This window comes from Rhamphochromis longiceps, linkage group LG13, assembly GCF_057381845.1.
Source record: "Rhamphochromis longiceps isolate RC_006_pf linkage group LG13, R_longiceps_female_GT1.1, whole genome shotgun sequence".
NCBI classification, from domain to species: Eukaryota; Metazoa; Chordata; class Actinopteri; order Cichliformes; family Cichlidae; genus Rhamphochromis; species Rhamphochromis longiceps.
The window spans coordinates 32,362,236-32,383,438 of NC_140569.1; the positions used below are offsets into that span (position 1 = coordinate 32,362,236).

General features: G+C 41.2%; 1 protein-coding gene across 3 annotated transcripts in view; it reads right to left on the bottom strand.

Moving 5' to 3' along the window:
* Positions 1-18,018, bottom strand: part of birc6 (baculoviral IAP repeat containing 6) — a 128,504-nt gene extending 110,486 nt beyond the window's left edge. For all 3 annotated transcript variants that reach the window (XM_085429023.1, XM_085429024.1, XM_085429022.1), the window contains exons 1-3: positions 17,590-18,018; positions 6,611-6,792; positions 3,254-3,391 (exon numbers count right to left, since the gene is read on the bottom strand). In XM_085429023.1, coding sequence (XP_085285149.1) covers positions 3,254-3,391; positions 6,611-6,792; positions 17,590-17,800 — 531 coding nt within the window. In that variant the 5' untranslated portion in view covers positions 17,801-18,018. The remainder of the gene's footprint in view (positions 1-3,253; positions 3,392-6,610; positions 6,793-17,589) is intronic.
* Between the last annotated feature and the right edge of the window lie 3,185 nt (positions 18,019-21,203).

Genomic DNA, 21,203 nt, shown 5'->3' on the forward strand with positions numbered 1-21,203 from the left:
TACAGTGACACATTGTGTACACACAGTAACAGTTAACAAAAACCAAGTACTGATTTTGGAAAGCACTACATGGTGTGAACAGGACCTTTTAACATACCATATCCATTAGACAGACCCAGGTGTAAATAACTCCTTGAATCACGAGTAATATTTGCTTTTGGCACCAAAATATAAAAATAAATACAAAAGTAGGGTTTTGTGAGAAGACTATCTATATGCAGGGCTCTAGAGTGCGACCAATTTGGCTGCATATGTCCATCCATCCATCCATCTTCATCCGCTTTGTCCGGGGCCGGGTCGCGGGGGCAGCAGCCTAAGCAAAGAGGCCCAGACCTCCCTCTCCCCAGCCACCTCCTCCAGCTTATCCGGGGGAATACCAAGGCGTTCCCAGGCCAGCCAAGAGATATAATCTCTCCAGCGTGTCCTGGGTCTGCCCCGGGGCCTCCTCCCGGTGGGACATGCCTGGAACACCTCACCCAGGAGGCGCCCAGGGGGCATCCTTGTCAGATGCCCGAACCACCTCAGCCCCTACTACTCTGAGCCCCTCCCGGATGGCCGAACTTCTCACCCTATCTCTAAGGGAGAGGCCAGCCACCCTTCGGAGGAAGCTCATTTCTGCCGCTTGTATCCGCGATCTCGTTCTTTCGGTCACTACCCACAGCTCGTGGCCATAGGTGAGGGTAGGGACGTAGATCGACCGGTAAATTGAGAGCTTCGCTTTTACACTCAGCTCCCTCTTCACCACGACGGACCGGTGCAGCGTCCGCATTACTGCAGCTGCAGCCCCAATCCGTCTGTCGATCTCCGGCTCCCTTCTCCCATCACTCGCGAACAAGACCCCGAGATACTTGAACTCCTCCACTTGGGGCAGGAACTCATCCCCGACCCGGAGTGGGCACTCCACCCTTTTCCGGCTGAGAACCATGGCCTCAGATTTGGAGGTGCTGATCCTCATTCCCGCTGCTTCGCACTCGGCTGCGAACCGTTCCAGTGCGAGCTGGAGGCCCTCACCCGATGAAGCCAACAGAACCACATCATCTGCAAAAATCAGAGATGAGATTCTGAGGCCACCAAAGCGAAAGCCCTCCGCCACTTGGCTGCGCCTAGAAATCCTGTCCATAAAAATTATGAACAGAACCGGAGACAAAGGGCAGCCCTGGCGGAGCCCATCACCCACCAGGAACGAGCCCGACTTATTGCCGGCAATGCGAACCAAGCTCTTGCAACGGTTGTATAGGGATCGAATGGCCCGTAGCAATGGGCCAGACACCCCATATTCCCGCAACACCTCCCACAGGACACCCCGAGGGACACGGTCGAATGCCTTCTCCAAGTCCACAAAACACATGTAGACTGGTTGGGCAAACTCCCATGCACCCTCAAGTATCCTGGAGAGGATAAAGGGCTGGTCCAGTGTTCCGCGACCAGGACGAAAACCGCATTGTTCCTCCTGTATCCGAGGTTCGACTAATGGACGAACTCTCCTTTCCAGCACCCTGGCATAGACTTTCCCAGGGAGGCTGAGGAGTGTGATCCCCCTGTAGTTGGAACACACCCTCCGGTCCCCTTTCTTAAAGATGGGGACCACCACCCCGGTCTGCCAGTCCACAGGTACTGCCCCTGATCTCCACGCAACATTGCAGAGGCGTGTCAACCAGGACAGCCCTACAACGTCCAGAGCCTTCAGGAACTCGGGGCGGACCTCATCAACACCAGGGGCTCTGCCACCAAGGAGTTGTTTAACTGCCTCAGTGACCTCGCCCCCGGAAATTGGCGGGTCATTCCCCTCATCCCCAGACTCTGCTTCCTCCTCGGAAGACGTGTCAGTGGGATTAAGGAGGTCCTCGAAGTATTCCTTCCACCGCCTGACTATTTTCTCAGTCGACGTCAGCAGCGCTCCGCCAGCACTATACACAGTGCAGGTAGAGCACCGCTTTCCCCTCCTGAGACGTCTGACGGTTTGCCAGAATCTCTTCGAGGCAGTCCGAAAGTCTTTTTCCATGGCCTCTCCGAACTCCTCCCACACCCGAGTTTTTGCTTCAGCCACTGCCCGAGCCGCATTCCGCTTGGCCTGTCGATACCCGTCGGCTGCCTCCGGGGTCCCACAGGCTAACCAAGCCCGATAGGACTCCTTCTTCAGCCTGGTGGCTCCCTTCACCTCTGGTGTCCACCATTTGGTTCGGGGATTACCACCACGGCAGGCACCAACCACCTTGCGGCCGCAGCTCAATGCAGCAGCTTCGGCAATGGAGACGCTGAACATGGTCCATTCGGACTCAATGTCCCCAGTCTCCCTCGGAATGCTGTTGAAGCTCTGCCGGAGGTGTGCGTTGAAGATCTCGCGGACTGGGGCCTCTGCTAGACGTTCCCAGCACACTGCATATGTATGCGACTTAATTTCTTAATGGTGCGACAAAAAAAATAAAATAAAAAAAATTATAGGTTGCACCGACCAGCAGTTTGAGTAAAAAACAAAAACAAAAAGAGTCTCCGCAACTCATGTTTTTGTTGTTGACCACACAATTACACCCATATCATGGTCTAAACCAATCATAGATAGTCAGGGGTGGGACCTCTCTGATTGGCCGTTGTCCAGATACTCCTGTAGCCTTTTGTGTGCATGTTTGAAAGTGCTGGCGGATAGATAGAGAGAGATCAGTAACTTGAATAAGTAATATGGATTCATCACTTTATTCCTGAATAAATTTTTAAATATAAATGTACTTTGCCAGAAATGCCAGAATCTCAGGTTAAAGTTCACAAAACTATTTCAACAACAACCAAACAACTAAAACAGTAAATGAGAGCAGGTAAACGGATTCCACACAAAGACGTAAACGTAAACCGTGGACCCACCGACGTATCAGAATTAGTGAGATGTCGGCTTTCTCACCAGTTGGCACGTCCACAGACACGCCAGGGCTGAAAGCCGACAGCTTCTGATGCGTCGGCGGGTCCACGCTTTGTGTTTACATCTTTTTTTTGTTCTAGATTCTGAAACTGCAGGTTTTGTCTCTCTCTAACCAAAATTGACTGAACCAACAGTCAAAGAACATCAAAACTATGCTTCACATTTGATAAACGCTGTCATGAATTCCCTCATACTTTTGCTGTTTTGCTTCCACCACGATAAAATCACATTTCCTGCACATCTCTCAGTATACTTCAAGAACAGTTTCCGAACAGTAATTCCAGTACAGAAGCTCAGAGACATACAGTTAGAAAACAAAAGGTTTTTTTAAATTAAACTCACCTTCGCCACTTTGTGATTAGCTGCTGTCTCATGTGAGGTATTCTTCAGGCCTTCTTTCAGCTGGGTGATAAAAAGTTCGTAACCCTCAGTGTTTGACACATCAATCTTTTCCTGGCAGGCTGACAGTATCTGCTGGGCCTGAACAGACACAAACACATATTAGATTTAACACTTACATATTCAGTAAAAAAAAAAAAAAAAGCTACAACCTCAGTTTGAGGACATTTGTATTGTCTCTGCAGTCCTGTGTTTTAAGCTTTGTGATGCAAAACTAGAACAATTCACTATACTGTCATCTGCTTTGTGGCTGTGGCTCCACTTAGTTACGATGATCTGGGGTCACCGTATTGCTGCTTGTGGTTTGTTACCCTTTTGCTGAATTAGGCATTAGTTCTCCCACTATAATTAATGGATTCCTAGGTTGTTCCTGCCATTTGATGCCATAATGTGGACTGAGTCATAATTACAAACTGCATATCAAACCATTACACAAACCAACCTATTACCCTACAATTTATGAAAGATAAAAACTGTCAATTTTTTTTTTAAAGACAAACAAACAATTATATCTAAATTGTGACAAACAGATCCAAGAGTTTCTTACAGATTTGGATCATGTGCACATGTATTACACTTTCTTAAATTAAATATTCTGTGTACTACTGGGTGGATAGTGTAGCAGTTCATTCACGTGAACTTTTCACACAAAAGTGTGAGACCAAAAGAACACACAAACCCCACATCAGGCTATCATATTGCTAGTGTACTCCCGAACAGTGTAAGTGGGTTTGCTAGGTTCATCACTGGACAGTGAGCGCAAAGGTCCATGTGGACATCCTTGTGCCAGCCACTTTTGGGACTGTGCGGACTCATGCACAGAGAATTCACATTACACTGCACTAACTACACGTGTCCAGCCAGCAGCCTTCAAGCGGACTTTTAGAAGTACAAGGGCAATCCCAAAATAAGGTGTCCTATTGTTTTAGAAATACAAATAACCGTTTATTTTCTAGAATATTTACATCATTTTAAAGCTTGAAGACTTATTTTCCTACATAATCGCCATTTCGGTCAATGCATTTTTGTAGACACTGTGGCAGTTTTACAATGCCCATGTCATAGTTGCTCGCCGACGCTGCAGAATCGCCTTTCGGACAAGTGTTCTTTCAACTTTGGGAACAGGTCGTAGTCACTGTGTGCAAAGTCCAGACTGTAGGGTGGGTGGGTGATGAAGTTCCAACCAAACTAATGCAGGTGAGCGACAGTTTGACGGGCGATGTGTGGACGCGCAGTGTCGTGGAGAATGCTTACGCCCTTGCTCAGCATTCTCTTCTCCGGTTCTGAAATGCCTTTCTGAGTTCTTCCAGTGTTTCACAGTACCTGTCAGCATTTATTGTGGTCCCAACAGGTAGAAAGTCAACCAACAATACCCCCTTTTGGTCCAAAAACACAGTTGCGCACTGTGCGTAAGCATTCTTCACGACACTGCACACGTCCCCCATTAAACTGCCGCTCTCCTGCAAAACTTTGGTTGGAACTTCATCACCCACCAACCCTACAGTAAAGTGAAATCTTTAACAACTTTATTTGCTGTAATTATGCTAACAGCTAAAATTATATCTGTATAACAGAGTATTTCATTTCAGGACTTTCAAGATTTAATTTCTCTTTCTGCCGCCTTATCCTGTGGTGTTTCATAGGATCAGATTTGGGACCTGTAACATTTACCTTGTTAATGTTGCCTCTTGGACAGATAATCATCAATATGAAAAACGCATGTTACGATTTTTATGCAGATGATATCCAGCTGCCCTGTTCTTTCTGACCTAACAAACTTTCTGATCCACAAACCTGTCTGACTGCTATCAAGTCTGGGTTAAATGCTCCTTTTCCTTATGTAAATTATGACAAAACAGAGACTCTTATCATCCGAAGTGTCAAAGAAAGCTCCTCCTCTAAAACTAGCTTGCATGTTCTATTCCTGTAGTGTTTTCCTGGAATGTCATGTCAGAAACAGATTAATTCCTAAATTTTTCCCTCTAAGGAACACTGCTAAGTAAAAACATGTTAATCACCCCAGTATATCTCAGAGCTTATATGAACCAGCTCTTCTAACCAGTCTCTTCGGTCTTCACATTTGAGATTATGGTTGATACCTCATAGTCATTTTAAAAAGTTTTTACACAGAGGTCTTTAGCAAGTGGGTCCAAAACTCTGGAATCAGTGTTCCTCATTCCTTGTTTGACTTATTCTGAGGCAACCTCTAAAAATACCTCTTCCTATTCAGAAAAGCATTAGGCCAATTATGTGTATGACCTTGTGTTGTTCATGGGTCTGTTTTAGTGTTTGCATCTTGGTGTAAGGCACTCTGTGACCTTAATTGTGAAAGGTGTGTTAAAAATAAACCTCACTTATATACTGAAGTATGGCTACAGGTGTATGGAAATCCCAAGGACATTACAAATTAAACCAACAGGCTTGAAAGATTTGTCTTTACATGTAATTAACAGAGTTTATGGACATTGACCTTTGTAAATTAAATTACAATCTGCATCCATAGTAACAATTAAGGTGATTTGGTGTGAAAAAGATGTCAAGGCTCAAAGTTTAAAATTGTATTGCATTTCCAAAAGTTGCTTGACAGCATTTAATGAGTGCATTTCTATAACTTTATTGGATCATATTCACTGAGAAATATTCCAATAATATCCAACATGATCACAGTTATGATTGGAATGTTCTTTGCAGCATGGCCAATCACAACAGGAAGAATAACCATTTTATTTATTTTTTAAAGTGATTGTTTCAGTGCAAGGGAAGAGGCTGACAACTTGACAGATGCCTTACTTTCCACAGTTACAGAATCACAGGCAATACATGTTATTCTGAGCTGATAATAAATCTGTCCAGTCCTGATTAGTTATAAAACTGATCAATATAAATGGTAAATATAAGAAATGGGTAACAAAATAATACCCAAGTGGGATTTCAGGGTTTTTTTAAAATGTAAAACTTCTGCAAACATTATCCGATGTGAGCTTCATTACGCACTCTGTGAATGAGGAAATGAAAGAGTCAGACAAGTGCTTCAAATGCAGCAGGAGGGGAGGAGTCAGACAAAAACTCAATTGAAGAAAAAAAACAAAAACAAAAAAAAAACTCTCATCGAGCAAGTAAGGTTAGAGTCTGCAACCATGGTAACTGAGCCATTACAGTTACAGAAATTGGTTAGTTTCTGTAACAGAAAACCCAAAGTTTAATCTCAGGCTTAAGCTACTCAGTTTCCACCTAACTTTCTGAAACAGAGACCAGATGTCCATGTACACAGTGAATTGAAGGGCAAATATGTTCTCTCACCTCTGTGACCGGTAGCTCTAGCTGAACCATATCCTCAGGTTTTGCCACTGGTGGCTGGAGGGCTGTGTCCAGGAGCAGGATGCCATTCAGGTCCTTCCTGCATCCAACTGCATAGTCGTCCACGAAGAGCACCTTGTCCACTGCGGGAAAGTACTGACACCTGACACGGCCACCAGGTTTAGCTAGGACAGAGACAGAGGACACACACCACATAATGTGAATGTCTGAAGGCTGTTTATATGTCACTAATGCATTATATGCAAAACATGCTGGAACCAACTTACGTGTCCATTAAAATCAATGCAGTTGATATTTTATTGCCATTCACTGTTGGTAGCAAGCAATTTATCAGATGCAAGAAGAATGGTAAATTTCCACAAACTGATTACTTCAGAGTTTCATCAACAGGGTTGTGAATCTGCAAATCAGAGCTCCTCAAGCAAAATTTCTGCTTCTGCAAACTTTTTCATCAATGTATACATTTCTGTTCAGACAAGGGGCTAAAGAGAGGTTTTCAGTCACTGCACATGAGCTTTTGTGCTGTCCTCCAAAACCCTAACTGCAAATCACTGGACGTGATTAGGGACAGCTGGAACAAGGAAGGGAAAAGCACAAAAAATGTCTACTGCAGTGGACAATTATTGTTTTTAAACAGTTGGATCCACTTGAGCACTTTTTATGTTATAGTTTCACTGTTCTCCATCTGGATGACAGACCAACAACAGTACAAGCAAAACTGTCCCACACAGTGGTTGTACCACATATTGTCTCCATCAACAAAAATAGAGATCACTGCAGGCAGATTGGCCATTCCAATACTTCTGCTTCACACGGCGACCATGACATTACCACAGCTCCATATCATTTATACCAGTACTTACGGTGTGAGTGCCGCTGCAATATTCTTTTGAACAACAATATTCTTCTTCAGACAAAATCTCCACATCAGCTGAGGTATAGGAAAAAGTCAAAACTAGAAGCAAAGAATTTGGCGACCTTTTTTTCCCCCAAAGCCTCCTGTTTTTGGTCTCTGAGCTAGCCCGACGTCCCGGAGCTAGCGATTTTTTTCAGTCGGGCTACCAAAATCTATCTCTTCCCTGCCCGTCGGGCTATTGTAGGAAGGAAAAATATATGTCAATGCTTTTGCATTCTTTCAGAAATGTAGCTGGGTAATTATGTCATTGGCATCGGTGAGCCACTGTCAATATGTGACATATTGAAATCACGTTTGAATTTGCGCTTGGTTTTTGCCTTCACTTTGCAATCGTGCGAACTGTTTATAGAGAGCGACAGCACTGATCTGTGAGTGAGTGAGTGAGAGTGTGTGTGTGTGTGTGTGTGTGTGTGTGTGTGTGTATGTATATATATATATATATATTTATATATTTATTAGGGGTGCAACGATATTCGTATCGATATTGAACCGTTCGATACAGTGCTTTCGGTTCGGTACGCATATGTATCGAACAATACAACATTTGTAATTTATTTTATCAACTTTCCTTCTGACGATGCTGTCTGTGTGGAGCGCTCAGTGAATTTGCGTTCGACTACTCTGCCTAGGCTGCACTGTCGAGCGCAGATCCACTGAGCGCTCCACACAGACAGCATAGACAGAAGGAAGAGCGCAGGGCACCTCCCCCACCCTCATTCAGATCTGGCGTTTGGAATTATTTTGGTTTTCATGTGACGTATGACCCTGAAGGTAAGCGAGTCATGGACTAAAGTAAAACAGTATGTTGGATGTGCCATGCAATGCTCAATTACATGGGTGGGAACTAGTATGTTAGCGCAGTTAGCTCGTTAACGTGTTGGCCGTCTAGCCCCATGCACAGGGCGATCGGCGGTAGCTCGTTAACGGAGATTTGCCGTGTTGTGGCGTTAAGGTCATTTCAACGAGATTAACCTGAAAGCACTAGTGGGAACACAACGAATATGACTGCACATTTGCGCCGACATCATCCTAGTGCAAAGACAAAAACAACAAGCATGCTACTAACTTTAGCCGAGTCATTTAGACAGCTGTTAGCACATGATTCTCCTTATGCTGCTGAGAATATAGCCCAGAAGAAGCGTATAGTATAGCTTTTATTTTGGAAAGAGACATTTCTCTGTAATAAACTCTCTTTTCCAAAGATGAGTGATTCCTCAATCAGATACAGGGCTCGCAATATCGCTAGCCCAACGTCCCGGGGCTAGCGATTTTTTCAGTTGGGGTACCAAAATCTATCTCTGCCCTGCCCGTCGGGCTATTGTAGGAAGGAAAAATATATGTCAATGCTTTTGCATTCTTTCGGAAATGTAGCTGAGTAATTATGTCATTGGCATTGGTGAGCCACTGTCAATATGTGACATATTGAAATCGCGTTTGAATTTGCGCTTGTTTTTTTGCTTTCACTTTGCAATCGCGCGAACTGTGTATAGAGAGTGACAGCACTGATCTGTGAGTGATGATAATTTGCGCACCAATTCCTCTGACATCGTCTTATTAATTGTTAGCTTACTATGCAAACATGACAAGTGAAATCTCCCGCAGCAAGCTTAAACATGTGAGAGGTTGATCGCGCAGAGAATCGCTGAGCTTATGTGAGTGCGTGTGTAAAAGCAGCAGGATTTATATTTGACTATGATGACCTGGATGACTGAGAACCTTCACAGACAGATATATATTTTAGTTCTGCTGAGCCAAATAAGACAGGTCAGGGTGAAGAAGTGACAGCCAAAGAAAAGCTTACCACAAAACGGAGAAGTTATGACAAATCAGACTATAAGGCAAAAAGAAAGTGCAGCTTTATGGTTTCGTGTGTGTGTGTGTGTGTGTGTGTATATATATATATATATATAGGTCCCTCATCCTATTCATGTAGCCCCTTCCGCCGGGGTTACTTGGCGGAAGGAATATCAGGAAGAAGGAACACGAGAAGCTGGAGAAATATCAAGGGCTCAGAGAAGAGCTCGAGAGGATGTGGAGGGTGAAGGTAACGGTGGTCCCCGTGGTAATCGGAGCACTAGGTGCGGTGACTCCCAAGTTAGGCGAGTGGCTCCAGCAGATCCCGGGAACAACATCGGAGATCTCTGTCCAGAAGAGCGCAGTCCTGGGAACAGCTAAGATACTGCGCAGGACCCTCAAGCTCCCAGGCCTCTGGTAGAGGACCCGAGCTTGAAGGATAAACCGCCCGCAGGGGCGTGCTGGGTGTTGTATGTATGTATGTATATATATATATATATATGCGCATCAGCGTTAACGTGGCTTAAAAAGTTTAATCACGATGACCGCGTTTAACTCTCTCAACCCACCTGATTTTGACTCAGTCTGCGCACCAGATGTGATGACGGCGTGTTAACGCTGGAAGCGCTAAAAAAAAAAAAAAACAAGTCACCAATTTGGGATTTCTTTGGCTTTAAACTAGATGAAAGAAAAAAAAAAAAAAAAAAAAAAAAAAAAAAAAAAAAAAAAACTAGATGAAAGAGGTAAACCTAAGGATGTAACTAAAGCGGTGTGTCACTTGTGCAGACATATAGTGCGAGCAAAATACTCAAACACGGCTAAATTCCACGACTATCACCAGCTTTTGCAGCTCCATTAACAAGCACTTGGGCGCACTCTGAGGAGGGTGCATTTCGTTCACAGATGAAAGAGGGTGCTGCTAAAACAGCGCTATTTTTTTTTTTCTGTTGCCTGTTTCTATTAGCTCCATCATTATTAACAAACTTACTCATGGGCAAATAAATAAATAAACCACCCTTGTAAAAGGTGATTGGACAATTATATCGACCAATCGCCCAACCCTAATTCTTAGCAAACATGAACTTTCCAGGGGGGGGAAAAAAAATTCCATCATGTGTGCAAGTGCCTTAAAAACAATTTCAAAAAAAGCATTTAAGTTTAGGATAGAGCTGGGCGATATAAGATTTTTTCATATCACGATATGTTTTTTTCATTTCAGGCGATAACGATATCTATCACGATATAAGCCAAATAACTATATTTGTAAGATTTAAATTTGCCGTTGATCACAAGTAAAATGTGAAATAATCAGCAGCTTGTTTTTATTTAAATATTTATTTCCCATAATAAGTTCAACAGGGTAGATGTACTTAAGGAACATGAGACTTTTTCAGATAAATAAAGGCAAATATTGCAAACTACACAAAAGGCAGCCGCTAAAGCGTTTAAGTTTCAAAATAGAACAAACGAAACAGACTTAAATTGTCAATTCCACTTAGATTTATTTTTAGAATTAATATTTTGTTTCTTAGTTTGTTTTACAGAAGAACAGACAAAATTGACTAACTTTTGTCAATATCAAATAAACTGAGAACTAGAGCTGGGCGATATGAGATTTTTTCATATCACGATATGTTTTTTTCATTTCAGGCGATAACGATATCTATCACGATATAAGCCAAATAACTATATTTGTAAGATTTAAATGTGCTGTTGCTCACAAGTAAAATGTGAAATAATCAGCAGCTTGTTTTTATTTAAATATTTATTTCCCATAATAAGTTCAACAGGGTAGATGTACTTAAGGAACATGAGACTTTTTCAGATAAATAAAGGCAAATATTGCAAACTACACAAAAGGCAGCCGCTAAAGCGTTTAAGTTTCAAAATAGAACAAACAAAACAGACTACTAAATTGTCAATTCCACTTAGAAACAAAATATTAATTCTAAAAATAAATCTTAGTTTGTTTTACAGAAGAACAGACAAAACTGACTAACTTTTGTCAATATCAAATAAACTGAGAACTAAAAGGAAATTCTCAATCTCTCCTTGTTGTATAGCTTAGCTTTTCAAACAGTTTTAACAGTTACTTTAGTCTGACAAAAGCCGAATGACGAATTAGCGCTTCCAGTCAGAGACTGAGGCTACATCCACACGTACACGGGTATTTTTGAAAACGGAGATTTTCCGTTTTCGTTTTAAAAAATAATCCCGTCCACACATAAAGGCAGAAATGAAGGAAAACGCTGCTATGAACATGCCAAAGCAGCAGGTGGCGCTAGATTCCTAACCGTGCAGAAATGTTGGCCAATCAGAAGTCTAGAAGCCTCGGTGGGAAAAAGTAAACAAAGCTGGGGCATAGAAGCAGAACCGAGTCGTATGTGTGGACGGACAGTAACTGTGTGTATATGTAAGCATTTAAACACTGCAGAGAGTAAAATTAACAGTAACAGTATTGTAGAAATTCATTTCACCGAAACAATAACGTGGCGCACAGTGTGACGCATGTATTTCCAGACTTGCTTTTGGCACAATTTACAGTGCACGCTACTCTGTTTTTTGTCAGACTTGAAATAGCCGAAATACCTTCACACTACGGAACTTCTATGGCTCTTCCGTTCGACAATCTCTCCGGCATTGGAACCATCATCTGTTTTCTCTTCGGTCACGCTCGGTTGATTTTTCTAGTTGGCACACTCATTTCCTCCATTACGCGCTGGCTCCATTACCCGCTGGCTGCTTCCCAAACAAGCACACGTGCGGCTTGGCACTTGTGCTGTACGTAACAAGTCACGTGACGTGACGCTGCGGCTGTGATTGGTTCGGCTCTGCGCTACTTAATTTAGATTGGCTGACCTTTTTTTTTTTTTTTTTTTTTTTAAGAGGACAAGAGCGGCGAGGTCTATCGCGATAGCTTAATTTCTCTATCGAGTAAAAGTTATATCGCGATACATATCGTTATCGTTCTATCGCCCAGCTCTACTGAGAACTAAAAGGAAATTCTCAATCTCTCCTTGTTGTATAGCTTAGCTTTTCAAACAGTTTTAACAGTTACTTTAGTCTGACAAAAGCCGAATGACGAATTAGCGCTTCCAGTCAGAGACTGAGGCTACGTCCACACGTACACGGGTATTTTTGAAAACGGAGATTTTCCGTTTTAAAAAATAATCCTAGGTTCCTAGGTCCACGGTTAGGAATCGCCAATCAGAAGTCTAGAAGCCTCGGTGGGAAAAAGTAAACTAAGCTGGGGCACAGAAGCAGAACAGAGTCGTATGTGTGGAGGGACAGTAACTGTGTGTATATGTAAGCATTTAAACACTGCAGAGAGTAGAATTAATAGTAACAGTATTGTAGAAATTCATTTCACCGAAACAATAACGTGGCGCACAGTGTGACGTCAAAAAATGCGCACACCTTTGACGCTGCGTTTTCTCCGTTTTTCTAGTCCACACGTAAATGCAAAAACGGAGTTTTCAAAAATATCCACCCTGGTGGGAGTTTTTAAAACTCTTCGTTTTCAGTGACCAAAAACGCCGTTTACGTGTGGACGAAAGGTGCAAACGCATAGAAAAATCTGCGTTTTCAAAAATACCCGGGTACGTGTGGACGTAGCCTGAGCATGCACCAGTTTATTGTATTTCCAGACTTGCTTTCGGCACAATTTACAGTGAACGCTACTCTGTTTTTTGTCAGACTTGAAATAGCCGAAATACCTTCACACTACGGAACTTCTATGGCTCTTCCGTTCGACAATCTCTCCGGCATTGGAACCATCATCTGTTTTCTCTTCGGTCACGCTCGGTTGATTTTTCTAGTCGGCACACTCATTTCCTCCATTACCCGGGCGGTACGGTGGCTGGCTGCTTCCCAAACAAATACACATGTGCAGCTTGGCACTTGTGCTGTACGTAACAAGTCACGTGACATAACGCTGCGGCTGTGATTGGTTCGGCTCTGCACTACTTAATTTGGTTTGGCTGTTTTTTTTTTTTTTTAAGAGGACAAGAGCGGCGAGGTCTATCGCAATAGTTTAATTTTTCTATCGAGAAAAAGTTATATCGCGATACATATCGTTATCATTCTATCGCCCAGCTCTAGTTTAGGAGTTGAGATTTTTCATGTCCTTGAGTCTGTAGACATAAATTTCATTTTCAGACAGTGAGCACAAAGGTCTGTGAAGATGTCCACGTGCCTGCCAATTTTTTGTGACTATGAGACTTTATATATTATATATTACATTGTAGAGTATAATGAAGGTTTGAGAGACTGGGTATACTAAAGGAGTCACCTTTACGGTGATATAGGGCTGTTCTATATAGGGTTCTATATAGAACCACTCTATGGTTCTCTATAGGGCTGACCTTTCACAATAAAGTTGAAGATCCTGTTGAGATTTTTCAAAATAAACCAAATCGCAGAGTGTTTTCAGATGAGAAGCTAAAAAGAGCCATCAGCTGCTAAGAAAAAAAAAACAAAACCTTAGGACAGGCTTTCCCCTGCACCACGGGGGTAATAAATACTCACAAAGAAAATTGCCTCCGTTTCAACTTATGTAACACTCGATTCTAGGTACACGACGTCCAGCTGAAAAAACTTTGCACAAGTCGAGTTCAAAGAGATTCACAGAATTTACAGAAAATGTAAAATTTTTGTGATAAATATCGTTGTCGGGACGAAAAATGTCTTATATCAGGATATGAGATTTTGGTGATATCGCATAGCCCTACGGTGATATGATATTTACGAGAGGCAAAACAATCAGTATATGAACATTAACACAGTGATAATAAATACACGGCAGCACAGACTGCACGAAAACAAAAGGAAAAGCAGTGCTTTGATTTTTCTAACCTAAAAAAACAAAAACAAAACAAAAAAAAGTTCAGATAGTGAAAAATACATAATACATACAAATAAGCTCTGATATCAAACCACTTGATTTCTCTCATGTTTTACATCTCAATTACTCTTTATACACAGATCAACTTTTTTTTGTCCGAGTATAATACTCATTGACTGTTGTGTTTGCTCTTCTTTAAGGTAAGATAAGGTAGAAAGGTAGGAAGTAAAAAAAAACTGGAAAAAAACAGACAGGCATCTTCTTAAAGTTCTGACTTTAATCTTTAAAAATCTGTGGTATGAACTGAAGACCAAGGTCCATGTCAGACGACATTAAATCTGCAGGGGTTTGAGAGACTTGTCTGGGAAGTTGAGTTTGGGTTGTTAAAAAACGTGTGAGACATATTGAAAATCACAACAAACAACTGCAGGATGATAACCAGCAAAAGGGTTATGCAACTGACTATTACCAATGGGGGCTAAAAATTTTAATCGTAGTAATTTTTTGGTTTAAGTCTGACATTTACAAGAGAGACTATGTGTAGTAATAATGTTTATATGTTTACATCAAATCTGATCTATAATTTTATCTACTGTAATAATTTTGACCTTCAGTAATCATTAAAAACAACACAATCAAGATAAGACATCAAGATAAAACTATTAATGTGTTATAAATTCATAATGATGTCGAGATTCATCCCCTTTGTTATAAATCCAAAATGCTTTAGATCCTTTATTTCTGATGTTCTTCGGGGTTCTATAATATGCCTCAGATGTTTGCAAATTGCTGCTAATTGCTGGTATTTAATTCTGGCTCTGAGTTTAACCCTGATTAAGACTTAGACTTGATAGGCATTGGTCTCTTTGTAATCACTCAACATGAAGTCAAAGTGCCTCCAGTGATTTTTACCTACTTGCATCCAACAAGAACCATTGGATAATCATCAACAAAAAATTAAAAAAAACTTTACTGATGCTTTTCCAGTTCCCTCATTAGCTGAGCAATACAACTTTCAGTGACCCAGCATACTTGAACAGCTCCACGTGGTCTTTATGGTAAAGTAAGATGGAACAACTGTAAAACAATATGGATTTTTGTATCATGAGTTCAGTCACTTCCCATTTCTTAGCCACAAAACAACACACTTTATAATGCAAGCACCAAGTCATTTAGCTCTATAGAGGTTTTGCAGACATGTGATATTAACTTGTTGACCATTTTGGATGTGTAAAACTTCTGAAACAAAATGAAAAACCTGTTAAAAATTATGTAAATGGGACAAACTATAGCAACTATGAGTAAACGAGTCAGTATAGCTCATTTCTGATTAATGACAGTGATACTGAGGTGAATTGTTAGAATTTTCCACTGCTGTGCAGCTGTTAGCTCCTTTTTGCTGCTATTCATGGCTGTTAACGAAACTTCTTTGAAGCCAAATGAACTCTTGTGGTGTGAGAATGTAATCAAACTGGTGATCAGAGTGGAGATAGTTTAAAAGTTTTAGGACACTAGAGTCTAATGTTAGCTGGCATGACGCTAGCTTTTAACATTATGTTGTTGTTTAGCCATCTCATGTCAGCTGTCCAGAGACGACAGCATCGCATGTCTGATCTGCTAAGGATAGCTAATTGCGACAATAACAAAATTAAATTAAATGTGCTTATGTAGAATTTCTTATGTTACAACCCTAAGTTTAGTTGAGGAGAGAGGATGAGGTGGATATGAGAAAGCAAGAGTAGTCCCGGAATAGGCAGCTGAAGAAGATGAGAAAGAAGAAAAAAAAAAAAACCTAGAAAGATATCACGAAAATATAAATGTAAAAATTTTAAATGGTCAAATATTGCTTGAAACTGACAATGGTGATTTCACAAGGTCAAATAATGTAAGATTGTTATACTATTAATCTGACCTTTTTCCAATTCTGTTATCTGAAACAACAGGATAGTGTTTTAGAAAAAAAAAATCTCTTTCTGTCCTTGATTTTTAATGTACCTAACCACGCAGCATGATATAGGCCTTGTGAGGAGGGGGGAACAATAATTTCTATGTTAAGTACGCATATTGGCCATACATATAACATGATTGTTACCGCACATCACGTCCAATATGGTGGACCTCTATAAGATGAGGAAATCAGAGGTGAACATTATGAGCAAATACCATTTCCAAAGCCAATACTCCTTTCTGATATGATATGAGATTCCTCAGCCAAATCAACAGACCTCTATTCAGATTGCCACCAGAATTCAGTGGGTTCTTCCTTTGCCCATATCAATCCACCTTGGACTGCAAATCATAAAAGCAAGCAGGGTTTTTTGTTTGTTTGTTTACACAATATTGCAGAGTCAAAGAGACCAAGAGCACCAAAAACGTAGCTGTTGTAAGGTTCTACCTATTACCTCTTTAGACAAAGTAATAACAGGTGCCATTATAAGAAACGAATCCTAATAAACAGACATTTCAAAATATGCAAATTTTATTAAATAATAAAAGTCAGGATGAAAGACACGCAACCATTAGCAAACGGGTGCCATTAATATGTTAACAATACCAAAGCTTCCTATGGGGCACCCAAACCAACAATGGTAATGAATTTCTCTTTCACCAGTTCTGTAAAAACTCCATCTATGCACTAATGTTCAAACACCATGGTATAATAGTCAGGTATAGGAGGAGCACGTCGTGCTCCTCCTATACCTGACTATACAATGCTTTAACATGTTCCGTCAAAAGTAACTTTCTGACAAACTCTCTAAAGCTTTATTAAGTTAACTGATGTGAACAAACACGTCCACACTGTTACACTGGCACAGTGAGTTTACTTTGAACATCACACCAGTACTTCCAAACAACTGACAGTGCACCCGGTGGGTTGTGAAGTAAAGCACCCGGGGAGCCGCTAGCTAGCCTACTGACTATCACAACAATTCAGCGAAGAACATAGTACCACATCCAAGCGGGTGATAGTAATTCTGATACTTCAGATAGCCACCGTGTAAACTGTAGTTTTAACGACACATCATACATGACCACCAATATGACAGAAACTGACCGGGAAGGTTAACCGGCTAACTGGCACTTTCCAGCTATTAGCAGACATGGGAGATATGTCAAGTTGCAGCTATAGCAAACATTAGCAAACGCAGGTGTTCAAGAAGAACTTGAACTTGTTTGATCATAAACACACCAATGTCCAAAGACGATGACCCTGGTTTAGGCAGAAAAGGCTACATAAATCCTAGTTGCCAAATACCCTGACTAGGCCATGCTAGTAAGAGCTAACATTAGCGGGCTGAGGTTACAACTCAGCCAGTGTCGTGTTTAGTGTCTGTTGACAGTCAGTGTTTGGCTTGTCAAAACTGAAACTGCTGGTGAAATGGCTTGACAGAGGACTCCGATATTTACCGTGCAATGCTGAAGCCTGAAGAATGGCCCCCGAAGTGCCGTCAATTACTTTAATACTGCCGCGGCTGGTGACGGCCAAGATAGCGTTGAGGGCCGGGTGGTAGGACAGGCTTAGCAGGCCCTCCTCGTCGCAACGCAGGCAACCGTCTCTCAGCACAATCCAGTCTGAGGAGGTGGACGAGCCCGAGCCCGGCGAGGCCGCGGCCGCCATCTTTCCTTATTTCTCCCTTCCCTTCCCTTTTAGGTTTGTAAAGATCCGATGGTAGACGTAATACTGCTAAATCTATAAGACTAAGTCCAAACTGTCACTCCTCTGCCACTGCTGACTCCTTTTGCGGCTTCTTCTCCTCCGGCCGTCACCGCAGCAGTGGCTATTCACCATCAGCGCCGACAAACTCCAGGCTGGGCTTTCTGTCAGTTACACTCTAGGTAAACGGAGCTAGCGTATCTCGGCACCACATCCCGCGATAACGCCGACACCAAACGAGAACATCGGCTGGACAAATCATTAAGAACAACAAAACAGTGGCTCCGCAACAAAAAGTACATTAAATTGGTTATATTTTGGTTCTATGCGTTAACTGAATTTTTACAGTGATCATCGGCTTCAAACACTAAACACAGATGAATTTGATATTTCAAGTGAAAAATGTAAATTAGGGCATCATGGAAAAGCACTGCCCAGAAAAAGAGTTTCCTGCAATATTTTTTTTCAGTTAGAATTGGAATGCAACCTAAGCAGACCTTTTTTTTAACTGCACAGTAATGTGAGAAAACAATTAAACCCTGAAAACTTGCTGGGGTCAACCCGAGAGGAAACTGATTTTATTTTTAAATTCTATGCAACTCTAATAAGTCGTTTGCCAGTATTAAAATTAATGTATAAGGAAATTCCATCACTTGTGCAAGTGCTAGGGCAGATTTTATATTCATTTCTCAATAACAGAAAATGTACAGGACTGTGTAGAGCATAGTCTTTTAATCAATATAAAGATAAGAACTTATAATAACTATATAAATAACTTTATTATCATGGGAAACTGGCAGCGCTGTTGTAAGGAGTGGGATCCTCTCATAATAACAGAATTAAAACAGATAAAATGAATAAAAGCAAGATCATTTTTTTTAAAAATACATAGAACTTAATTCACCTTTTCTTCTAAAACATCTGCTATAGCCAATGATGCACCCTGAAAACTTGGAATCAAAACTACTACAACACAATGACCAAACTGATAGTACTCTCACCATCTGTTTTTTGGGCCTCAGAGAGAATTCACAGTGGGTTCCTGCTTAAAAAATACATCATGGAATTTGCAGTTTAGTTTTCACATTAAGGTGTTAAGTAAATTAAACATATTAAGTAAATCCCTGGACTGTTTTTCTCCACACAAGATAACTTAAGAGGTTACAGTTCTCAATACTTTGCCAACTGACTGATTACATCAGCTTTGTCTCACCAGTCAGCACCGAGCCTAAAGGTCCTGGGCACTAAGTACTTATACAGAGAACATGGATCATTTTCTTTGTGATTTTTCCTTACATGGTGTAAGTGTATGTGAGTTGATATATGAATAATTCATGTACACAACATTCAAAGTAGTTTTGTCAGACTCAACTCTTCTTTGACTTGGACTGACACACCCATCTCTCCAATCCACTATCCTCTGACTTTCCTTTTTGCAAGGAACTTAATGTCCTAAAGATTAAATGGCAATTTTTAAATTTAAGGGGCATATAGACAGGAACTAGGTTTCTATTCTCACTAACATTGGTAAAATAGCACAAGTTATCTCTATATGTTCAAAGTATTCAGGCCACCAAATTATAAAATATAAAGTCAATCTGCAACAGGCAGTGTTGGTCAAGTTACTTGAAAAAAGTAATCAGTAACTAATTACTGATTACTTCCCCCAAAAAGTAATCCCGTTACTTTACTGATTACTTATTTTCAAAAGTAATTAATTACTTAGTTACTTAGTTACTTTTTAAAAACACGATTTACAACCTGAAGAGGTGATAAAGCGATAGATCTTTCAGCCCAATTCTACTTTTTCTGCATAATCCATCATACAAAATGTAATCAAATGGAAAAGTCTCTTTTTTTTAACTTGTTTTATTAGTTTTAATCTTTTAACTTTATGCATCAAGCAAAAATTTAATTATATGCAACATTCTCTGACTTGAATAAATTAGTTTAACATTTAAACCTATTTTCTACACATTCCAGCACATAAAATAAAAAAAAAATTGTGTTTACACTCACTCTTTCAAATAGATGCAAGTAAAACACAGCAGAAAATAAATAAAGTCAAAGACTCAGTGGTCCTGTTGCTCTATTTTCACCTGTAAAGCAGGACTATGGTAGGCGGAGGTTTACCCTGGTGCAGGTGTGCCGTGGTCAGTTGAAGAATCCGCGAGTTTCTCTGTGAATTTCCCATTACGTCGTTGCGCACTCGGTGCTTGTTTGGAAATTTAGGGGGTTTTTTCGCTGTAAAAAGAAGTTTTCTTCCCACGCACGATGGACGCTAATGTTTTTGTCACTTTTTATGGAATCAAACTCAAAGTAACGTCAGTACTTCCACGCTTTAAACGCTGCACGCTCATACTCTCTCCCACAATCGATATGTGATCCATTGTTGATCTGCACACAGCTGTTGTCACGAACAGCGCACTCGCTTACGTCACTGTCGTGAGACATTCTCGCAAAAAATCACGGTTTTAGTAACGCAGTAACGCAGCGTTCCTACGGGAAAGTAACGGTAATCTAATTACCGTTTTTGCAATAGTAATCCCTTACTTTACTCGTTACTTGAAAAAAGTAATCAGATTACAGTAACGCGTTACTGCCCATCTCTGGCAACAGGCAAAACTGACCAAAGAACAATTTCAATACGAGACAGATTATCAATCCAAGGAAACTCGATATATAAAACTTAAGCGTCTCGATGAGCTCGAACAACTACTGAAGGTTAGGCGAGCACCTGAAAATGGCCAACCATTATTTGTTAGTCTAATCAAACAGATGTTGGCCATGTTTCTGAGGTCGGTTTTCTCCTTTTTTATGTTGTTATTTCAGTTTTTCTCCTGAAATGAGGTATGAAATGTCTGTGGTGCAGCTGATCTGGTCTGTCTTGAGCAGTGTTGGGGAGTAACGGAATACATGTACCGCCGTTACGTATTTAAAATACAAAATATGAGTAACTGTATTCCGTTACAGTTACCGTTTAAAAAGGTGGTATTCAGAATACAGTTACTTTGTTGAAATAAATGGATTACACTGCGGTACTTTCCTGTTTCATTTTGTCGCGGGTCAGGACTGTTTGGGTTTTGTTTGACAGCTACGTTCTGTTGTTCCAGGCGGCAGCGTTACGGTTGCCATGGTTACAGGGCGACGCTCTCTCTCTGCGACTGTGTGTTTCCTGGGTGAGAGAGCGCCTTTTCGTTGTTGTTGTTGTTGTGCTAAGCTAACAGGCAGAATGCTACAAGCATAGCTCTAAAGAATGTAGCATCATGGGCAGTGTAGTCCGTGTTGCAGGGAGAATGGACTGCCATACACGTTATGGGTCTGTGAGCGAGGAGGGAGAAAAAGGGGAGTGGAAAGGTACGAGTTG